This window comes from Chinchilla lanigera, unplaced genomic scaffold (genome assembly GCF_000276665.1).
Source record: "Chinchilla lanigera isolate Chin_1 unplaced genomic scaffold, ChiLan1.0 scaffold00055, whole genome shotgun sequence".
NCBI classification, from domain to species: domain Eukaryota; kingdom Metazoa; phylum Chordata; class Mammalia; order Rodentia; family Chinchillidae; genus Chinchilla; species Chinchilla lanigera.
The window spans coordinates 10919182-10943528 of NW_004955456.1; the positions used below are offsets into that span (position 1 = coordinate 10919182).

The following is a 24347-nucleotide window of genomic DNA, read 5'->3' on the forward strand; positions in this document are numbered from 1 at the left end:
TTTCTTTATCTATTCATCTGTTGATGAGCACCTAGGCTAGTTACATATCTTAGCAACAGGGGTTTGTACCAAAATAAAGATGGTTACACAGATACCTATAAAGCATGCTTACCTTAACTCCATTGGAGATATATGAAAAAGTGGTATAGCCACAGTAATACGGTAGTTTTATTTTTGTTTGTTAAGGAACATCCACACTGATTTCCACGGTGGGAGTACTAATCCATATTTCCACTAACAATGCAGAAAGGTTCCTTCCCCTTACACACACACCTGCATTCTTGCCAGTATTTTTTTTTTTTACATATATTATTGATGATACCCACTCTGACTGGGGTGATAGAGGATTGAAATGTAGTTTTTATTGGACTTTCCCAGTTTAATCTTTAGAAAGTCATTTATCTGTATTAATGGTGTTTCCAAATAAAGAATTAAAAGTGTAAGGATAGTTGTGCTACTAGCTTGGGAAATGAAAAATATTGAAATGCTCTCATTTGCCAAATATGTATGCAGTGGTACCTAGCTACTCAATAGTAATTGGCTCAGGAGACACAATAAATACCAAAGATGAGTAACAAATGAATTATTTTGACTGGAAATGTCATTGAGTTATGAGGCAATCAACACTGACAAGTTCTAACTTGTGTATCAATTACCAAACAAAAAAGTACCTGAACAAACTTCCATGAGCTTCAAAGCAGTTGAGTACCAAGGTATGATTGTAGCATTTAACATTTAAAGAGGTTCAGAGCAGTAGGAAAAAAAGTTAAAAAAATAAGGAAAGGAAAATAAGCCAAGATTAATCTGATTACATAGTTTCAAACAAAAATAAGAAGTAACTTAGACAATCAGGAGCACTCTTTGATTGACTTTGATACTCCTAGAATACACGCACTCATTCCTGACAGCTGGACTAAGTCATGTTCTACTGTTTTTGAACAGAATCACTGCTCTCCGTGATTTGGCCAAAAGAGTGTTATGATACACAACCTAATAATATGAAAGCAAGAGATGGAAGTATGTAAAAGCAGTGCTTGGTATACAACTCAAGACTCGGTCTACAACTTAGGTACTATTCCTAGGTTGACTTTTGCTGACAAAGGCATGATGACACATCTGATTACTCCTTTTGGACCAAAAATGGGTCTAAACTATAAAGAAAAAAAACATGCAGTAATAGGATTAAAGAGAAAAATTGAAATGAACAGAAGGTATTTGGTATTCCTTTGGTATAACTGTGGAATAAAAGATAAATCTGCTTCCAAACAGACTCAGAAATTCACATTCAATACACACAAGTGATGCAAAAAATAATGTGTTCAAGAACTTGACACCTTTAGTACAGTTTCTAGCTTTCTGAAAAGGAGATTTTGATTATCTGAAAGAGATTTGGAAACAATGTCATTTGGTTTTTCAATGATGAATATTAGAAGTTTAAAAATACACAAAACTTATGTTTTTCTGTAAGAAGACATGTTTCAAATAACTTTTTAAATAATATGGCATTCTTTAAAATAAGCAACACTCTCAAACATAAAATGCTTTATGTCTCCATACTACAACCTTCCTTCCTGTTCTTCTGTGGGAGAGGAAACCAAAACAACTAAAGGTTTGAGGAAAGAAAATGAGCCTAGAAGATCTTGGCAAGGACAGGGAAGACAGGAAGGAAATAAAGGAAGGAAGGAAGAGTGGGAGGAAGGGTGGGAGGGAGGAAGAGGGAAGGGAGAGAAAGACCTCATGAAATAAATACCTCATTACTTAACTATGAAGGATGTAAAAAAAAGAGGTGAAGAATCAAGTATGAATGGCGTCTAACATCTGCTGAGATCATAAAGTGAAAAAATAAGACACATACCTTCCAAGATAAGAACAAATACTATCAATGAAGTATTTTTAAAATAAAAATTTTGATAGCAAATTTGTTTGCAGATTCCCACTGTTTTAATACAGTTCATTTCAAATCTAGTCAAAAATTAAGATTCCTCCTCTGTTCACTAGAATCTCAGTAACTCATATTTCACTAAACTTATCATCAGTCAATGGTAACTCAATGAAAGGCTATATTACTTCCATGAGCACAGAACTGAATTGGAGTGGCAAATACTACATTCAACTTTTTTGAAAAACATGCAGACATTTCAAAGGTGGGATGGGCCCCACAAATCCATGTTCTACAATATTTGAAATTCCTGTCATGAACTTAACTCTGTCAACCAAAAATTCATACCCTGAAGCCTTAACACTCATTACTTCAGTACATGATTAAATCTGCAGACAGGCCCTTTATAGAAGTATTTAAAAGAAAGGCCCTGGGGTGGTGCCATGTTTTGAATGTGTCTTCCAGAGTTAATATGTTGGAAACTTCACTACTAATGCAATGAAGCATTAAGAGGTGACTGGTCACAAGAGCTCTAACCTCAGAGACAGATTAATAGCATTATCTAGGAGAAAGTTTGTTACTGGGAGAGTCAATGTGTGGTAATTACCCTCTTATCTGCCTTGTGTGTGCTCACATCCTCTCTGACATGTTCTGTTGAGCATGGACCCTCACCAGATGTTGGCGGCAGGCTCTTGGATTCTCAGTCTCCAGAACCATGAGCCAAATAAACTAGTACTTTTTCAATTTCCACAGCTGTAGGGTTCTGCTTCAGCAGCAGAGAATGAACTAGAAGAGAGAGATAATAATTTAATTCAACAGGTGTCTTAATGATACAAAAAAAAGCAAGTGCTGAGAGAGACAATGAATGGATATGCACCAAAGCAAAACCAAAAGAGCACCAAGCCGAAGGCAGGCATGTACAAGGCAGCAGAGAAGACTCAGGAGAAAACAAGTGGGATAACACCTCAGTCTTTGCCTTGTAGGTTTCAGAACTGTCAGGAAACAAATTTGTTTTTTAAGCTATACATTCTCTGGTGTTTTCTTATGGTAGCCTCAGCAAAGTAATACAACCCTTTTCTTTAGGGTAATACCCTGTCTGTTATTTTTCCCACCTTAGAAAATAAGCCAATAAAATAAAAATAAAAATCAAGATACCTAGATACCTTTCTACTTCTTTTTTTTTTCTTTTTTTTTTTTTACTTCTTTTGTTCCCTTTTTAAGAAATTTGGAAAAACATTATATTTGGTGTTACCAATTCTTCTCTCATTCTGTGGTTAATGACTGAGACTTTTCTCCCTATATGTCCTGACAGTGTTCTGTCAAGCTCAACATCAGTTTGTCAGAAGCATTTCTGGAGCTGGATGTAGGAGACATACAACACTGTCTCAATGGGTACAAGTGTAAATCAAACTAATATAATGCTAAAAGAAACATGTCCTCTCCTTGTACACTGTTTGAATGAATATGCATCACACATTGAATGTCAGGTTTAAGTTTAGAATTCTGCGTTCCTTGATGGTTTTTCTTTCTTTTTTTTTCTTCTAGTGTTAAGGATTGAACCCAAGTCCTCAAACATGCTAGATAAGCACTCCACAACTGAGCTACATCACCAACCTTTTCTATTTTTTATTTTGACACAGGGTCTTGCTAATTCACCAAGTGAGGTAGAAACTTTCAATCCTATTTCTGCCTCATGAGTTGCTCGGACTACAGAAATACACTACCACATCCAGCTCCTTGAGATTCTTTGATAGGTTGTGATGGTGTGTAAGAGCCTGCCGCTGGCCTGCTGGACTTTCTTCCCCACCTATGGTTCTGCCCCTGTATTGGTTTGGGGGTTATTTTGCAAGGAGAACAATATAATACAGGATACATATTTTACAAGATTATTTATACTAGTCACCCAAAGAATGATATACAAGAGAGCGCAGGAAATCTGTCCATATACTAAGACCAAGGAATCCAGCTGAGGGCCTGGATCCCATGGAAATGTCCTGCCTGAGTCCAGCTGAAGACATAGAGCCCATAATAACGCTTCCCACGAATCCAACAGGAGGCCTAGAGCCCACAACAACATCTCATGCAGGCCTGTTTCACAGATCTGTGCTGGGAAGGTCCAAAGGTCAGTGTGGAATCTAGGAAGTCTATGCCAGCGGGATGAAGAATCTGTGCAAGCAGGCTGAGGGATCTACACCAGAGCCAGGAAATGATGCGCAAGTTAAGAACCAGAGCTCCCCTGAAAGATACCACAGCCATCCTCAGCAACAGTGAGGTCCCGAGCTCCTCCAATGGTGAAGACAGCTGAGTTCCCATCAGGCAAGCCAACGCAGCAAGCTTCTTCAGGAGACTGAGTTGTGCACCTTCTTCCCCTCCGGAGCCATGAAGCAATGCTCAGAGTGCTCCCCCATAGAGAACCAAAGCCATTCTCAGTGCCAACAAGGCCCAGAGCTCCTTGGAGGATGAAAACAGCCAAGTTCATCAGGAAAGCCAGAATGACAAGCTCCTTCAAAAGAACCACCAGCTCCTTACAGCTTTTACCAGCTCCCAACAGCCTTTTCTCAGTTCCCAACAGCCTAACTTCTCCAGTTCTGCCTCTTATGTTGCTGGCAACAATCCTCAGGTGGGCCTCCTCCACCCAGCACCACATTTACTCAGTTCAGCTGGGGGTTATAAGGTGACCACCAGTTGTCAATCCACTACAGTCCCTTATCTCAAGAGGCCTCATTTACACATATGCTGATGTCCCAGCCCAACCTGAAGGCTCCACGGAGATCGAGCACATTTTCCATCTCCCACTAGATCCAACTGGATTTCAGTATATATAGTTGTGGTACAATCTGTTCTTGAAAGTATGGGTCAAGAGAACAGAGCTAGGGCTGGGGATTTAGCTCAGGGGCACAGTGCTCGCCTGGCAAGCGCAAGGTTGTGAGTTTGATTCCTGGTACTGGAAAAAAACGAAAAACCAAAAAAAAGAAAAGAACAGACTTACAAAAACTAGGATAGAGAATATTTGGCCTGGATATTCCAGTGTTCCAGATACTCAGTAGTATGGTATAGAAGGGACATAGCTTGGGTCCCATTTGGAACCAAATTTCAAATGGACAAATGGACACATATTTGGGTTCCAAATGCACACATATTTGGTCTATCAAATTCCGCCACTTTAGGATTGAAAATGGCCTAAGAAGGGTCAGGATAAGGTCCAACGTAAAGATACTTTTGCCTGAGGTTTAAGGGCAGTATCAGTCATCAGTGACCTTAACAATGTTAAAGATAGTAATCATTCTGAGTCCCCACCTTATTGGTGCAGCAGTAGCTCCTGACACAGTTAACTACTCCTTCATCCTGGAAGTATTATGTTTCATTTCTGCTTTTTCTCTTATTACTAACCAGTCCCTATGGATTGCCTACTGGATACTCCACATCTCCCCTGCTATTGAAGTGGAAATGCCCCAGGGGTCAGTCCTTAGATCTCTTTTTCTTTTCCAATCCATACTTACTACTTTGGTTGATTTCATCCAGTCTCACAGTTTTCATATTACATATGTGCTGATGATGCCTAATTTATATATTTGGACCCAATCTGTTTCTAGAATTCATATCTTGCAAACCCAACTACATTCTCTAATTCTGTTTTGATACATAGTAAGTATTTCAAACTTAAAATAACCAAAGATAACATCTCAATATTTCCAATTACTATTAACGGCAACTTCATCATTTCAATGGCTTCACCTCCTTCATAGCAGCCTGCTCAAAACTACCATCGTCTCTTGCCTGGATCATTACATCTTCTGATCTAATCTTCCTGCTGTGCCCCCTGCCCTGTATGTCAATGCATCTCAGCTAAGAAGCCAGAAAAACAGTAAGAAGCCTATAAAACAGTAAGTCAATGCATGTCCTTTTTCTTACCAAAATCTTCTGAAATTTTGCCATCCTTCACCACCATAGTAATGGTCGAGATTATTACAATGCTCTACGTGGCAAACCCCACTCTATCTGGCTTTCCCATTATTCACTCCATAGTTGTTCACTGATATCCTCATTGTTCTTGAAACAAGTCAACTATATTTTCAACTCTGGGCCTTTGCATGTATATAATCTACTCTATCTGAAATCTTCAAGCCTCAGAAGGCTATATGTTTTATAGATCTTTATTTAATAGATCTCCCTTAGATCTTTATTTAAATGTTACTTTCTCAATGAGGACTTTCCTAATTGCCCTATTTACAACTGCAACACTGCTTCCACTTAACAACTTGCAAGTTATAAATTTTGCTTATTTTGCTTGTTCTTTGTCTCTCTCAAATGCCTACCACATACTACAACTAGATTCGAAGCTGCATGAGAACTGATGTTTTTAACTATTTTCTCCACTACTGTATCTCTAGAGACTAAAACAGTGACTAGAATTTATTTAATAAGTATTTAAATAATCAATATGTACAATCTTTTAAATTCTGCTATGTTAAAGTGGTCTTTACAATAACCTACAGAATCGCCCTTGTGCTATTATCAAATAGCGTAACCGAGTCATAAAAACCTAGTTTTCTATGATAGACAAAGAAAGAAAACAAAAACTCTTGGTGCTCTGTTATCATAAAAAGTGGCATGTGCAGCGGGTAATTTCTGGGCTTAGTAGTCACATCGCATCAGCCTGTTAGAGTCTCTGCTCTTCATAATTCACTATTACTGATCTTGTTCTCAAAACAGTGACCATGTGTAATTTATTTAGTCAGGTCTTGTAAAATAAAGGAAGAGTAGAACATAATTACAGTTAATTTAATAAATATTCATCCTGGCTTTTGAGAATTTTAAAACTAACTGTTCAAAAAAAGGCCAAAAATCACCACTAAGAGAAGCTAATAGCTCTCTTGATATTATACATATTTACTGAAGATATTGGCACTTTCAAGTAATTTGGATAATATGAAACATTTAAAAATCCTATTTATGTTACCTCCTAACAAGTTTTTTTAAAATGTCCTTAGTTTGCTAAAAATCTATCAGCAAAAAAAAATCTTCTTGCAGCATATAATGATAGCAACTTTAAAGCCATATGCTGTTCATTATTAACACAGACTGTTCAATATTAACAATGATCTTTATGAAAGAAACCCAACTAGTCATGCAAATAAATACTCTATAATCACTTGGGTAAATTCTTAAATAAGGTGCTTTTTATGGAGAAATAATATGACTGTTTTTGTTATATTGCAAAGATATGGTTCACGTGACCTCTGGAGTCAGCAAATGCCACTGAGCAATAGGATGTGCTCTTAGAAACAGGACAATTACCTGAAGTGACTCTGTAGTTATAAAGGAATCACTACACCAGCAAGGCCCTTACACCCTGCACTGCCCTGAATAATTTAATACACAGTACCAACCTGGCCTGAGGAACCTGAACTAGAGATTGTGAGTTTCTAACAAACTCCATCACCAAGTAGTAAGTGATTTATTCTCACATGGTTTCAGGAAACAAAAATTAAAACACAAAATCTCAATCTCAATCTAGGCAAAGTACACTTATGGAATGAAATAATCCAGTTTTTAATAAGGGCCAAGTAAAGGAGAAGAAGCTTACATAATTGCAAATTTCCCAACTCTCATAAATTCTTAGCCTAAACATATGACATTTTGCCAAGATGCAGAAAGACTCTCACATAAGTTAAATTTCCAACTTTTGGCATGATTTTGGTTGACTTGCATAATCTTATAAGAAAGAAGCTGGTAATTTTTCCTAACCAAACTCATAGATGAGAAGATAAAACATCTGTCTCATGTAATAAAAGAAGAAATCAATTTCTGTGCCCTAAAAAGAAAATATGCAATCTTTATATATTATTTCTAAACATCACCTCTCAATAAATTAATCCACTATCTACTAATGCACATACTGCAAAATCAAAACAAGGAGAAGACCATGCTGAGTTGTTAATGCACCAAATTAACAAGTTAAGACTAGAACCCACACAACCAACATCTACAGCCCTCAGTAGTTGTATAGAGCTAGTGGAAACAGTAGGGAAAGTACATCTTTAGAATTAAAAATGTCAGTCCTTCATTTCTCTAAATGTCTAAACTCTATCTTGTTCCCCAATAAAAAATAATCAGCATGTACAAGGGTGGTCCTACAGTTTTAATCACAAATTAATCCCACTCTGTGATCATGGGGAAAATGGGGGGTGGAGTGAAAAACATACAGTATAAAAAATATATACAGCAGGTTAAGAAAAAAGACAAAATTCAGCTATTGGGGACACTGTATGCTTTAAAATTATTTTTCACATACTCATTCCAAATCCCTTACACTCCAAACAGATCAAAGTTTTACAGATTATCCCTCAAAAAAGATAAGAAGCACAAATTAATAACTATTTAAGCACTCTGTTTCATCACGATAACAAACAGATGGTTTTAATATTCTAGAGGCTAATTCCTGAACAATTAAAAACACAGCAAGACATTAACATCTAATGAAACATTTTAACTACCAGTATATGCATCTGCCATTAATTCCCACACAGTAAGGTCTTGGATCTCCTCAATCTGTTCTTTATTAAGGAAAGTTTTTCCACTCTGAATTTACTGAAGTAGAGAATTAACAACTGTTTTCAATCAGCAATCAGCAGGATATTTCGCCAATGTGTACTGAAACTATGTACACTATCAGACTTAAATTTATTCTTACAATAGCTTTGATGTATATACATTTGCAACTTAAGAACATATCTAAATTTCTAGCTAAGATTTTCCTCCCAAAAACACTTACACCACATTCCCTTTGATATATAAGAGAAATGTTCATTGAGCTATTACTCAAAAAGGTGTATGTATTAAACAACTTAACCAATTTTTGTCTTAAATTGCCCAATTTGTCCAGTCTGAAGCTTCTACCATTGTGGCAACATATAAAGACAACTATCACAGGAACAGTAAACAGCAACTGGACATATCATATTTTCATTTCCAATAGGCTAAGACAGTATGCCTAGTTACTGTGAAGCTGCTTTCATCTTTGCAATGTTAATAATGTTATCTACTATTATGCAGACGACATTTATCTACTATTATGTAATTGTCCAATAACTATATATACTTGTCCGATTTAATATTCACATAAACCTTCTAAAGGAAGTAAATTTTCTTGTGTTCCCTGTAAACAAACAATCTAAAAGTCAGATAGATGAATTACCCAACTAAGACACTCGGAAATGGAGTGGTAAGCTGAGCCCAGAATCTGGCTGCCTGATCCCTGGCTGAATATTAATGTCCACTGCCCTTAAGACAGTGCCAACTATTTTGTGCTACCAATAACTAAGGACAGTATAATTACTACTGCTTTAAGGTTAAGTGGGGGCTCATGTGAACTCAACATTAAGCAAACAGGAGGAGGTATAAGTGGGATTCCCAGCCAGGTCTTTATTCCAGAATCTATGTTAGTTCCAAAACATTATGCTGTCTTCCCAATTTACATTATAATTCATGGGCAATGCAAACATGTTACAGCCAAATGCAATGTATTTCTATGGGTAGATAACAGTTTTAATATTTTCTGATTTAGTGATCAAGCATTTAAAGTAAGCAATTAGCAAATCTGATATAATTACTCTGCTATTTTTGTAATGGAAGAAATTACATAAATACCATATCTTGATATTTTTATTAAAATGACTCAATTCTGAATGACCAATACAAAATTTGGTGAGACTGAGCTTATATAAAATTTAAGAGACAAATTCTATAACACTCTCTGAAATTTCTTCACAGAGTGACTTCATAATTGAAGTACTCTTTAATATAATTTTTAACTTTTTATTTTATTAGTACAAGTTCACAGTACATGCAATTTACATTATCTTGGAGAGTGGTTATATGTACATACCACAGCTTCTTTCCTTATTTTTACTACCCTTCTCTTTCTCTCCCTGCCTCCCTCCCTCCAATTCTCCTATTCCATTTTTTATTCTTTTTGACATTCTTAATCTCAGCTAATATTATGGCATATAAATTTTACATTAATTGAGGTTATTAGGTTCCTATAGATGACTTATCTTCATTATGCTTTTTCCTCTTTCCTCTCCTCCTCATCCCTCACCCTTGTTCCCCTGGACCACTTCCCTACTGCAAGAGATCAGTCTCCCTATCCCCTTCTATCCACCTTTATTCTCTTTGTTTGTACTTTGCCTCATTCAAATGAGAGATACCATATGGCACTTAAGATTGCATGTCTAGTTGGCTTCACTAAATATTGTATTTTCCAGATGCATCTATTTTCCTACTGATGTCTCAAATTTGTCATTCTTTAAAGCTGAGTAGTATTCCATTATATATAGATATCACGTTTTCTTCATCCAATCATCTGTTAATGGGTATGCAGGCTGCTTCCAGGATTTAGCTATTACCAATTGTGCTGCTATAAACACTTGTTTGCAAGTAACCCTGGAGTATGATGTCTTAGGCTCTCTGGGGGAGATACCTAGCACAGAGATAGCTAAGTCACATGGAAATTTTAATTCTTTGAGAAATATCCATACTGATTTGCCTAATTGTTGTACTAGTTTACATTCTCATCAAAATGAAGGAGGGTTCTTTTTTCTCCATAGGCCCACCAGCATCTGTTATCATTTGATTTCTTAATGATGGCCCTTTCTACTAGAATATGGTGATGTAATTTTTTACATTTAATAATACTTTATTCACTTAAAGAATGAAGTTTGTGTTAAAACAATGAGGCAAAACAATTATAATCAATGAAAGACAATTTTATTTCTTACCCAAAATATATAGATGCTAAGGAATTCTTATCTGAGTTATAATTAAGCTCTGAGTATTTAGTATAAGATTACCAGGAGACCAGGAGTACAAAGGCATGTATACTGGCCCATTTTTGAAAAAGTCTGTGAAAATCAAGTGAATATGACAACAATATGTCTGTGTGTGTATGTGTGTGTGTTCTGAGCAAATAGAGACACTATGAAGACAAAATTACATACATGGAAATGCTTGAGAGTCCATAGTTAGTGGTAAAAGAAAATCAGCAAAATAAATTAAACAGTATTTTTTCTTGCTTCTGTAGAATGAAACCTTAATAATGTCTATAAACCAAAATGTTATGGATGAATAAATACATAAAGCTATTATAAAATGTTATGGTTTGTGTCTGAATGTCCCCCAAAAGCCTCCCGCAGTCACGGGGGGGGGGGTGCTTTTAGAGTTTATGATTGATACATGATCCAATACTGGGATTATGGGTGTGAGTGCTACATCAGTCCTGGGGTGGATAGTTTGTATATGTAAGGGAGAGGCCACACCTCCCTTTTGCTGTTGTTGCTTTGACACCAGGAACTGTTGCCCTCTGCCATGTGCCACTCTGCCTTGGAGCCAGCGAAGTATGGATTGAAACCTCCACAAACTGTAAGCAAAATAAAACTTTCCTTCCTTAATTTTGGGTGTCAAGTATTTTGTCTCAGCAATGAGAGAAAAGTAACCAAAATATAAAAAAAATAGCACTTTTCCTATCAACAAAGTTAAATATATTTTAAAAGGAATATTTGTCCAATAATTACAAAGATATTTGAATAGAAAAATAAGACAGTATATTGCAACAAATGGCTAGAGGTGACTATAGGAAGGACATATTTTTAGTGAATGATGCTTCATTCTTAAACCCTAAAAAAAATGCCTAAAGACACATTAAAAAATCATTATAGATACATATTCTCTACCTTCTTAAAAGAAAGGCAGGAAGAGAAATTCTGCACCTTTTTCTGTCTCTCTTTTTCTTTTGGCAGTTCTTATGAAAATTCATAAGCCAGATGGCATTCAATAAATGTAAAGAGCTAAAGAATTTGGTTTTATAGAAAAACATCAATTAGCAAAAGAAAATTAGCAATTAAGCAATCATTATACAACATATATCAATATTACTAACGAGTGAGTATATAAACTAAAATTCTAACCTGAACTCCTTTAAAACCAAATATATTGAAGCACTGCTACTTTATATTGAAAGGTTTACCAGTACTTTGTTGCAGCTGTCCCTGGGTTTCACATTACATTATCATCCCATTGTAACTATCTCCTTTCTAGATCCAAGCAATTGACCTCTGGTCCATGTCATTTGCTATTTCTACTCTAAAAATTTTAAATATCTCCACTTTTTCTGTACATGCAATTTAGTTTAATCCTCTTGAACAAAAGATCACTACAGCCCATAATGCTCTCTAATTCTACAGACTATGCAGTCAGGTCTATGTGTTAATTCAATGAGAAGACCCAAACATGAAGGATACAAATCCTGATTCAAAAAATACCCTAAAACACAGAGACAATTTGTGCAGAGACAGTTATAACCAATTCTTTTTGCTGAGTCTCTAAATGAAGATGAGATTCTCCAAATGCAAAGAGCATTACAAATGAATCCAGTAAGAGGCTTATGAAGTTGGTAAGAGGTACAATAAGCATATAGTGGTATTATATAGCAGTATATTTGAAATAATGAAGATAGTGACCAAAGGAAGAATCAATTATTTTAATATAGGAATCTTTAATTTTGAAAGCTGTTGCCCTCTAAAACTCTGGAATACTATAAAAAAATACATATATATTTACCATTTTCATTGTTATTCCCCAAACTACCAATTTTCATTTTTTTAATTTTAAAGAGAAAAAAGATAAACATAACAGTGAAACACAGTTTCAAAACAGGTTAATAGGATAGTTACAATAGTTGATACATTGTGTATTGTTGCCTTCATAATAGTTATTCAGAGTATAAGCCAAAGGCATGAAATCTTATCCAAACAATATTAGCACAAAACTTTCTTTTCAATGAACTAGGAGAAACTAGTTGTATAACTATCTTAACTATTGTGTGCATACATATATATTTTTCTTTTTCCTTTTTTTCCTTTCCTCCATCACAGTTTGTCTTTTCTTTTGAACAGTTTCTTCCCAATTCACAATATCTTTTGCACATTTCAGATCTTAGTTTTCATTCAGTTTCTCACACTAGTGAGACAATACGTTTACACATATGGGTCTGATTTATTTCACTTATGAGTATGGTCTTGAGTTACATCCATTTACCTATAAAAGTTTCTATTTATCCTTCTTTATCCTTTTTTATGTACTCCATTGTACATAAAAAATCTTTTTTATCCATTACTACCAATTTTCTATGACACTTTACTTACCAATGATATGCCTTTCAAAATATCATTCCAAATGGAATCCAAATCTGAATATTATATCTATATATCTATATATCTCTCTCTATATATATATATAGTACATATTTGAAGAGTAAATAATGTAGAAGAGCAAGAACACTTGAATACTCACACTGTTATGGGTTGTGCCTGGATATCCCCCAAAACCTCATGTAGTCATGGAGTGTGGGCTTTTGGAGGCAGGTGAATCTAGAGTTTGTGACTGACTCATGGTCCAAAACTGAGGTTAAGGGTGAGTGCTACATCCCCGCTAAGGCACATAGCCCGCATACAATATAAGGGGCAGAAAGAGGCTTGTCTCTTCTCTATTCTTGCCTTTGTTGTCTTTAGAGACCATGAACTGCTGCCCTTTTGCCATGTGCCACCCTGCTTGCAGCTAGTTGATTATGGACTGAAACCTCTATAAATTGTGAGCTAAATAACACTAGGTATTATTTAGCTTTCCTCCTTTAACACTAGGAGTTGCGTATTTTGTCTCAGTAATGAGAGAGAAGTAACTAAGACACATAGCAAATAGTATTTTTATCATTTCTAGTCTCAAATTAATGTCAATTTTTTGCAGTGATTGGAAATATTGGAAAATATTTTCAAAAACTAACTTTTCTAGAGAGATCTTACAATTTAAATATATTTGTTGTATTAGTAAGCTTTCCCATGGCTGGGACAAAACACTCAACATTCACACCTTAGAGGAGAGGTTTATTTTAGCTCATGGTGTCAGTGGGTTCCATCTATAGTTGGCAGCTCCAAGTCAGAAATGGTAGGAGGGCCTAGTGGGGGCACTTGCTTATCCATGGCAGCCAGGAAGCAAAGAGAGTGAATGGAGGAGTCAAGAACAAGAATACACCCTTCTAGTCACAGCCTCAATGACAGCTCCTCTGACCAGACCTTACCTCCTAACATGAGACTTCTGGGGGACATTTTAGATCTAAACCATAACGTTTATGAAATAACCATCATTTAATATTAAGTACTCAGTAATTGAGATACAACAAATTTTTCTAACCTACCAACACAAAAGGATAATTAAAAATTTCTTATGTATATGGAAGAGCAAACTATTTTCTATTTTCCTGGACCTTGCTAACACACGGGCAGGGAGCTGAAAAATGACCCCCACCAGCCAAAGTGACCATTCAAAAATCCATGAAATAGGGATCTTGGGAACAACTTTGACATGCAGGAAACAGAAAAGTGAAGGAAGTTGTTCAGATCCAGGCATTTTAACTTAAACTGACATTTTACCCACAGGAAAGTACAAGAAAATCTGCCTTTGCCTATATTCATTGTACATAGATTTTGGAGTCAAATACACAGGATACGTATCAGATGTCCTTCCTCATCTTTTCCTCCTAAATTTGAAGTATGCAAAAAGTAAAAAGAGAATTTTTTTTCCATTAAATGCTGATGAGCTTTTAAAAACATTCTGAAGACATGTCCTTTGTCCATAAAAATTAAATGGCTAAAAGACATCAGGATGCACTGCAAACTACACGTAAGTACAACTGACAAAATTAAATAGAAATACTTCTGAGTATACAAAACTATGGTTTACACCTTTGAATTCATGAAGTCTCAGAAAAATAAAAAGACACAGCCTATATCACTAACTATTGGAGAATTACAAAGGTAAAAAAATCATCTCATTTCTTGGCTGTTGCCTCTGCCTTTCCCTCTTCCCCTCCTTCCTTCCCTCCCTCCTTTTCACCCTCCCTCCTGCTTTCAAGTAGGACAGGAAGCCTAGTGAAACTCCAGGCTGTCAACCACTGGTACCCCACAGCTAGCCATGGCAACAGCTGCACGGCTCTCTTGTAATAAACTGGAACAATTTAATAGCTTTTATTGTTCAGCAGTGGTGTCTGAGCATAGCCACTCTCCCCTCCTAGGACTCCAGGGCCCCACAAGGGCAGCAATGAGAGAAGATCTCATTTACCTAAAAGCACTTATAAATTTTTAATTTGCTTTAACAAGTAAATTAACAAGTCCCTCATTCAGGCAAGTTTTATGGCTTCTTGCCACTTGGGGAAGACCGTAAAAGTTTTATAGATAATCCAGAGCTACTGAGACTGCTCATAATAAATTGTCTGTTTCCTGTTATTTTATCAAACCACTGGGCTTCTAATGACTTAAAGTCACAGTTCCCTTATATTCAGGCATTTTATGAGACCATATTTATAAACTCCAAAGAATACTTTAAATTATAGTGGGCCGGGCCAGAGATATAGCTCAGTGGTGCAGAATCTGCCTGGCAAGCACAAAGTCCCAAGTTTGATTCCCAGACCCACTCCAAAACACCCCCCTCAAAAAAAACCCCAAAATCTTAAATTATAGTGGGCCCCTGCTAATCATTTCAAAGATTTTTTTTAAAATGGAAGCTAACCTTCAGCTCATACTCAGCTAATAAAGGCTGCAAGTGTTTTGGAGACAGTATGCTTATTTTACACACTTTTTAAGATTTTACTTTATAGGATTTTCCATTAACAAATACTTTAAGGTGTCTGCAACCTGATCTGTTTAGTACAGATTTGTCAATCATTCTCCACACTAGAATACAGTGTTTTCTAGAGTGTTGCATCATATATACAGAAGATCCCCCTGATGATTTTACGTAGCCCACATAGAAACAGAGATTGAGCCTCAAGTATGTGGACTACAGCATGCCCTTTGATAAACATTAAATATAGCTACTATGACCATCAAGCTATTCAGACATGAATTATGTTGAAGAAGACAGAATAGTGGGAAGGAAAATGAACAAAGGTAAGTCACACTCAATATCTCATTGACTACTGCCTATTAGGAATGGGGATGACAATGTATAGAATGCAGATAGGAGTACATATTGTTCATAACACCATCGACCAATTGTACAGATACATTCAGTACTACAAATCAATGACAAAGTAAGACAAATGAAATATGGTTACCAATTAATTTTTAATAATACAGAGTTAATCAACTCACTTTATGAAAACTTCTCTATTTTACAAAGATGGAGAGAGACAGGGGAAAAGAGAGGGAGAGAAAGATATCAAAAGGCACAAACTTTTCTAATTTAGTCTAAGTAAAGAATCTTAGTAAAAGGCCATCTACCTGCACAGATAGAGTGATCTATGTAAGGCCTTTGAACAAAATGATTCAGAAGGCCAAGAGATCACGCAGTTCATTCAGATACAACATGCACTACAGGATACATATTGAGTGCTTGATTTATTTATATTGATTTTTTCCCAGAAAATAAAACTCTGCAGATTCCTACCACCTAGTATAATCTCACATGAAGGTTCATCATCTAAATGACTATTCTTATGTGGCTTCAAATTTACAATTCTTATTTTAATTACACCACCTTGTTTAGTGCTGCAGAGCATTAACCTTTGAGCCAAGATGTTAGAACCTAGTTATTGAGAATGTATTCATAATGATTCTTTTTAATTTCATCCCTCAAGGGAGAACAAATAATGTAAGGTCAAAGGAGCAGAAATCAGATGTAGGACTGCAAAGGCTGACACCAATGGTGCCCAAGACTGGATTTCAAGGATGGTATGTACACATTGATACCAACTATTCCACACAGAAAAGCTTTATTTCTGCCATAAAAACCTGAACATTTTATGCTAATTCTCCTGAACACTCTGCTAGAGAAAAGACATGAAGATTTTTCTATTTGATTTAAACTTGAAATTACTTTCCTTTCAAGTTTTAGGGCTTTAAATGACTAGAACATAGTTGGTCTTAATAAGTGTTATATAGTCTTCAAAGCCTGAAATAACAATATAAATGATATAAACTCAATAGTTAGTCCTTTATAAAGTATTTTCATGTGAATGATCCCATTTTTTATTCACAACCACATAAACTAGTATAATTCCTGTTTTGCACATGTGAAACTCAATTTCAGAGAGGTTGACTCATCCTAGTTCACAAAGAAGCAGGCCAAATCTTGAACTCAGAGTCGTGGAGAGACCAGTGAAGAGGAAAATTGTAACATATTTTATTTTATTTATTGGTACCAGGAATCAAACTCAGAACCTTGCACTTGCCACGCAGGCGCTTGTGCCACTGGGCTATATAGCCCAGGCCCTGTAACATTATCTTTAGTGGTGTATCACATACAAGGCTACAACAGAGTGTTCTTCTGGAGTGCCATCTTAGAACCAAACGCCAGATTAATATCTAGAGATGAAGTACAGCTCCTACATGGATCAGAGATTTTGCTCAGTTCCATAAGTAGACATGGACAGTTTCCTCTCTATAAATGGCAAGTCACTGACTTGAGCAGGAATGCTGCAAGGTGATTTTTTTTCTTGAAGAACTTATCATAGAGTAAGAGCATCTACAAGAGCTCAGTCACTTTTTATTGAACACAAAGACAATATAAAATTGTAGATGTGTGTTTACTTGATTACAGTCTATCCAGTAGCTTACATACTCCAGGAAAGCAGTCACTGTCCTTTTTTCTTTTTTTAATCACTATATTCCTAATGCCTATCATAGTATCTGGTATATACAGGTACTCAATAAACATGTATCTAATGAATGCACGTATTCATGAATTACAAAATTAGCTCCAAATACCAAGTGTGTATCTTATCCATAAGTCTGAATATCAAGAAAGGGATTATTAGGCAGGTTCCAAGAAGCACAAGCAGTTTTAAGATTTGTATGTGTGTATGGGAATGCACATGTCTCCAAAGAAAGTATTAGCCACCTCTCCCCAATGTGGACATACACATATGCACACACACCCTTAATCTGTGATCTAATCCTCTCAGGTTTACTGATGATCCTCTTTTCATTAATCAAAAAAATAAAAAATAAAAAATAAATGCCTCGCCCATTCTTGTCTTGCAGCAGACAGCCAGCCAAATGATGCATCCATATAAGTAAATGAGATTCTTCCTTCGTTGCACCTAAGTTCTTTAGAATTCAGGCGTTTTTCAGTTCACTTTTCAGGTTAATCTATTCCTTTCTTTAAGAACAGAATATCCTCTTTGTAGATCTCCCTGAGGGCTTGGTATTTGCAACATCAAACAGAACACACAAACCATTGCACCCACTTGCAAAAGCCTATTATACTGTCAACTGGCTTCCTAACTGCAACCAGGGGAGAAAGCTTACAGACTCCTAAGCCCTTTTCCCCTTCAGGCTGCTGGAAAGTATCCATAATTTCTCTAAGCTACCACTACATTTTGTTTCACTAAAGAACTCCTAATAAGACAGGCAACATTTCAAGGAGGAAGAAGGCAACTTGAACTATAAGTATAAATCTCACCTCCTTTTTATTTCTTACTGCCTTCTCAAACTTTCAATTTCTGGCAATCTCTGAGGATGGGGTATTGTTATACATGGTTCCTAATGAATGTTTTCCATGCTGCTTAATGAATTATAACAAATGTAAAATCACACACACACACACACACACACACACACACACACACACGTGTGGAGCAGGGCCAGAGTTGTGGTAGTCTTACCATACCACCTGACTTGTGTTTTACTACTCACTTTGGGATGTCTAGGAAGGAATGGAGGTAAAAGGGAGAGGCAAACAGACACAGTTTTAAACTTTCAAATCAAACAATTATACTGCTTTTTTTCCCTTCCTTAGAATCAACCCAAAGTAATATAATAAGCCCAAGAAGAAGCTGGTTGTCTGTCTGTAACAGCAAGAACTCACTTTTTTAACTGTTTGTAACAGAGCTCATGAATATCTGTTCCAAAAGGACACCGTTAATGGTGCCATGTACAAAAGGCTTTCAATGCACACAGCATTGTCCAACAAGCACAAAAGGTAGAAATATACCCAAATGTACAAATAAACACATAAATCTTCCTGTGGTAAACATAAAATCATTTATCTTTTTTGTGATGTCCACATTTTCCTTTCTGTGAAGTTTTCACAGTAGATTATTCTGGGAAACAGAAATGTGATTCATAAAGGGAAAATGGATAAATCCTCAGAGAATTATACATTGGGGACTAATATAATGGAAGGACAATAAAAGAGAAGCACAGAAAAAGGCAATACATACTTTACCAACAGAGGCACGTGTGTGTCTAACGTGAGTAGAGTCAATAAAAAACTCTCTGATTTCCTTTAGCTGGCCCCAAGTACTTCTTCCACTTGAGGGGCCCAAGTGAATGGTTCAACACATATAGGAGTAGTTATGATTTACAGACACTAAGTAAATTCTAGGTAGTCTTCAGAGGATATTGTGTTTAGCTCCTTCACAGAAGTGCTATATTCACACACTGACATACTCTATAAACAGCTTACATGTTCCATGCCACCTGTGTGTTAGCAAGGGTCACTTCTTTTTGATACAGAATCTCCTGGCCTTAAGCCCAGGCAGGCTAGCAGCTGAAAAGGGGTGACTCACCTAGTGTGAAATCCATTAGACACAGCTCACCTGTACAAGCCCTTTGTGTCTCCTCATAATCTCCTTTCTCTCCATTTCTGAGTTAATCTTTCAACTCAGAAGTTGATAAGAAATGCATCCACTGTGGATAATTTCTTCCCTCTAGAGAGGGCTTTTCTCTCATGCAAGCCTGTCCATAAAAGTAAAGGAAGTCAGACAACTGAAACATCCATCTTGTTTTTTAAAATATCCAACTTAAAATGTTGCCAAGATCCACAGGTTTTACTAAGCCAAGTAGAGATTACCACCCACAATTTTTGACTTTTGATTTTTATTTAATAACTCATTTGTATAACCTCAATGAATGAAGGCAGCAGACCTGAAGAGATTTGCAGCTGAAGTCCTATCAAGTTGGAAGGTTATGTCAGCTGCCAAGTCTGGAAATGGAGCCCTGCACAGCAAGAAATCGGTGAGAGATTGGTTACAGCCATAAGTAATTGATCTGTCTGAAAATATGGGCTAGGAATCATGGGATTAATGCTGGTGCTCCAGCTGGGATGCACTGCTCATTTCCCTCTAGCTCTCTGAGAACAAAGACATGCCTCTTTCTCCAGGGACAAGAAATTTTTATTAAAATCTTTATACAACTTAGCAGCAAAGACTGTAAAAGCATCCCTGAGATTTGGGGCGGGGGAGGGTGCAGTCAGCATAAGGAAACCATCCCACAGTTTTCATTTGATCTGGTTTTCATTTCAAAGCAGTCACCAACTGGCTTTATATGGTCAAATGTACTTGCCCCTCAGCTCTGCAGACGCGGAGAGGGAGCCTCACAGTGGTGTGCCTAGCTGGAGAGATGTGGATGAGTAAAGCAGTGGAGAGCTACAGGCAAAAATAAAGTGGGAAGGCATCCAAAACTGCAGCTGTGCTGGCCCATTAAAAAGCTGAGACTCATTCGGCTGTTCAACCTCATGCTTATCACCACATAACTATTCATCAAAGAAATTTCAGTGCAATTAATTAAATTATTCCCATGTCTGTGCCACAGAGTCGTTATTCCAATATCAGCTTTCACTCACACTCTCTTAAGCTCATGTCTGCATGCCAAGTCACTACTCTGGGGTTGTCCAGTCTCAATAAAGCTGTGCTCCTCACCACTCACACAGGCTATCATTTCTCTTTTTTATTGCCATTTATTTTCCACTAGGATTTTGCTGCCAGTATATTGGCAGGACTTCCAGTATATGGATGTAATGAAATCTACCACAGACACTTAACACTGGGTCAGGATGGAGCTCAGCTCATGTGAAGCTGTAATATAATAAACAAATGCTTTCAGAAGAAGGATTTTATCAGCTCAAAAATAGAACTTGGTATATCCTCTGATACCAACTGCACAAAAAGTTGGAGTCATTTGAAAAATTTTGTCATAATTAAGTTTATGGCTGAAATATGCCTAACAGGAGAAATGTGAGCTACAGCACAGATTCTTTTTTGTCTGTTAAAGATAGTCTGTGAAGAAAGGAAAAAATTAAAATGTACTGGCAGGATTACGTTTTGTAAAGAGTCATCTCTATTGTCAAACCTGTAGCTGGCTCACTCACATAATTTGGAGGATCTGGCTTTTGCCTATGGAATTTTGCTCTGGTTAGGAAAAAATGTAAATGAAATTAAGAGAATAATCCTCTCTACTTGATAGCCGTCAGAAGAGTATATAAGGCTGTTCCGTCTCCCTTATATTACCACCACAGCAAATTATAAACTAAACAGCTACACATCTTAGTACTAAATTCTACATCCCAACTAGATGGCAGCCTTCATACACATTCAACATTGGGAAGACACAGACCTTCAGGAATCTCAGCACTGGTTTATAACTGAAAATTGGGTGCTCCAAAAACTGCATAGCACTGAGAGGGGCCAACATGTCTGCTTAAGGATCCTTTATCCCCTAACTATCTAGCAAGAACCTCAGAAAGTAGGAAAATCAAAGGGAACTTGTGATCACACCACCATATATTCTAATACCTGAGCTTTGCTAAAACCTCAGCAATCCCAGAATCTAAGTGAAAACTGTCACCTGATCTCACGGCATAAGTCTGTCTACACCTGCAGTGCCAGTTGCTGGAAACTGAAGTAGGAGAGTCACCTGAGGCTATTAGGTTGAGAACAACCTGGCAACTATAAGGAGACCTCATTTAAAAAAAAAAAAAAAAAGTAAAAAGATATGATGCACAGTTCCAAGTGTTAAGGCTTAATTTTTACACTCTAAACATCAGACTGTTAGTAGTAACTCCTGCATAACCTACTCAAGAGTATTTTTTTTGTTACTGGCATGTGGACTGTAATTATTGAAATGAGCTCAAAAGAGAATGAAATGATTAGCTGGGAAGAATCAAAACAGTACTATGAAGCTGAAAAATTTTTCCAAATTTGATGAAAACTATAAACCCACAAATCTTAAGTCTCAAAGTACTATAAGGACAAGAAATATAAAGCAACTACAGCAATGCAGATCATAATCAGATTTTTAAAACCCGTGATAAAATTATTAATAATAAACAGAAGGTGGGCTGAGTGAAACATGCTTGTAATCCCAGCACTCTGGAAGGTTGAGGTAGGAGGATCACAAGTTGAAGGTCAGCCTGAACAACAAAGCATGTTCAGTTTGAGACTAGCCTGAAATAAAGCATTATCTTGCTTCAAGAAAAACAAACAAAGCATCCAGAGGAGAGAAAAAAAGTTATGAACAGAGAACAAAGATTAGGATGACACCATAGCTGATTTTCTCATGTTAATGAAAACCAACTAAACCTGCAGTAGAACACTTTTAAATTACTGAGAAAGAGTAAAAAACATCAATCTAGAATTCCCTATGCAATTTGTTTTCAGATATACAAAAGTGAGAATTAATCACAGGCAGAACTGCACTATTAAAAAATGATAAAAGTTGTTGTAGGTAGAATACATGGACCTATAGAAAAATGAAGACCACTAGAAAAGGTAATATTAAAGTCACTTCAAAAGATAATTAAGCTAATCAAAATTTATTAGCTATGTGTGGTAGATTGACAATAGGTGGCCAACTTGTAACACCCAGCAGAGCTGAGTAAGTGTGGTGTTGGGTGTGGAAGGCCCACCTAAGGACTGGTGCCAGCAGCATAAGAGGCAGAACTGGAGAAGAAGTTAGGCTGTTGGGAGCTGGTAGAAGCTACTAAGAGCCTGTTGGAAACTGTTGAGAAGCTGTAAGGAGCTGTTGGTTCTTTTGGAGGAACTTGTCGTGCTGGCTTTCCTGAAGAACTTGGCTGTTCCCATTGTCCAAGGAGCTTGGGACCTTGTTGTCACTTAGAATGGCTTTGGTTAATTTGCAGGGAGCTGTGGTCTTCACTTTGAGCATCGCTTCCTGGCTTCAGAGAGGAAGAAGATGCACAGCTCAATCTCCTGGAGAAGCTTGTCACATTGGCTTTCCCAAAGGAACTTGGCTGTTCTGATCATGAGAGGATCTTGGGACCTCACTGTTGCTGAGGATGGCTGTGATACTTTTCAGGGGAGCTCTGGCTCTTATTTTTCACTTCCTGGCTCCAGTGTAGATCCCTCAGCCTGCTTGCACAGATTCTTCATCCTGCGGGCACAGACTTTCTAGCTTCCACCACTGACCTTTGGACCTTCCCAGCGCAGATCCATGAAACGGGCCTGCATGAAATATTGTTTTGGGCTCTAGGCCTCCAGCTGGACTCATGGAAGGCATTGTTATGAGCTCTAGGTCTTCAGCTGGACTCATGCAGGACATGGCCTTGGGATCTAGGCCTTTAGCTGGACTACTTGGTTTGTAGTGTGTAGACAGATTTCCTATACTCTCTTCTATGTGATTCTTTGGGTGATTATTATAAATAATCTTGTAAAATATATGTTCTGTTTTCTATCATTCTCCTTTGTAATATCCCCCTAACCATGACACTATATGACATATATTTTATGACATATATAAAAGTAAAACTCCTTGATCAGTAGAACATGGGGGAGGAGTAGAAAATCACAACTATAAAGTATCTATACATATCACTTAATGGTAAGCAGTGACTAGTGAAAGATTTGGATGCTAGCCGCAAAAATTAAGAATCCACTTATAATGACTTTAAAATAGTATGAAAGCTACAAGTATGCAGGAAGAACCATACTTTAAACTTTGATCATTCCATGGGATAGTGATGAATTGAGATGCCTGGTAGTAGGCGGTTCACAATCTGTTGACCCTACAGTTTGTGTCTGGCTTTTGTCTGTACCCTGAACTGCCTGGGGACATACGCCCACTGGAGCAGGATTGTCACACCAGTGCAACTGGATTCTGGGCAATGGATGTGCCCTGAACTGCAAGGGGATGCTGGCTCAGACAGTCAATAATCAGAAGACATCATCAGCTGCCCGTGTCTGAGAATGGGGATGACTAGATATATATCAAAAACTGCTTGAAAACCCAAGACTAGTAGGGCTTCTCAGAGGTCACTCAGGTGCAAACCTGACCAACAGGAAAACGAGAGACACTAGTGACCTTTACTGTGCACCTACTGAAGAGGGAAACTGAGCATTCTGCATCTGGTAGCAAATATGACAAAACGAATGACTAAAACACAATCTCAGAACTCCACCCCACTCAGAACAAGTCCAGGAGACATCAACATAGGAGAACTTGGTAAACACATGTCTGAAATAGCTTAAATGATTGCAATGGAAGTAAAGAAACACCTCCATAAGGCCACAGAAGACATGAGATCAGAAATAATGTCTCAGGCAAAAAGTGAAATGACAATAATAATGAAGGAACTGCTCAAAAAGTCTGAAGAAGAAACATATAAGAAAATAGAAGAACAAAGG

At 37.0% G+C, this 24347-nt stretch overlaps 1 protein-coding gene across 6 annotated transcripts in view; it reads right to left on the reverse strand.

Moving 5' to 3' along the window:
• Auts2 (autism susceptibility candidate 2) overlaps positions 1–24347 on the reverse strand; it is a gene marked incomplete in the record, with an annotated part of 1123237 nt that overhangs the window by 624657 nt on the left and 474233 nt on the right. Inside the window, 1 exon segment of one of the 6 annotated variants that reach the window (XM_013520557.1) lies at positions 19530–19651. Coding sequence (XP_013376011.1) covers positions 19530–19574 — 45 coding nt within the window. 6 annotated transcript variants of the gene reach the window in all.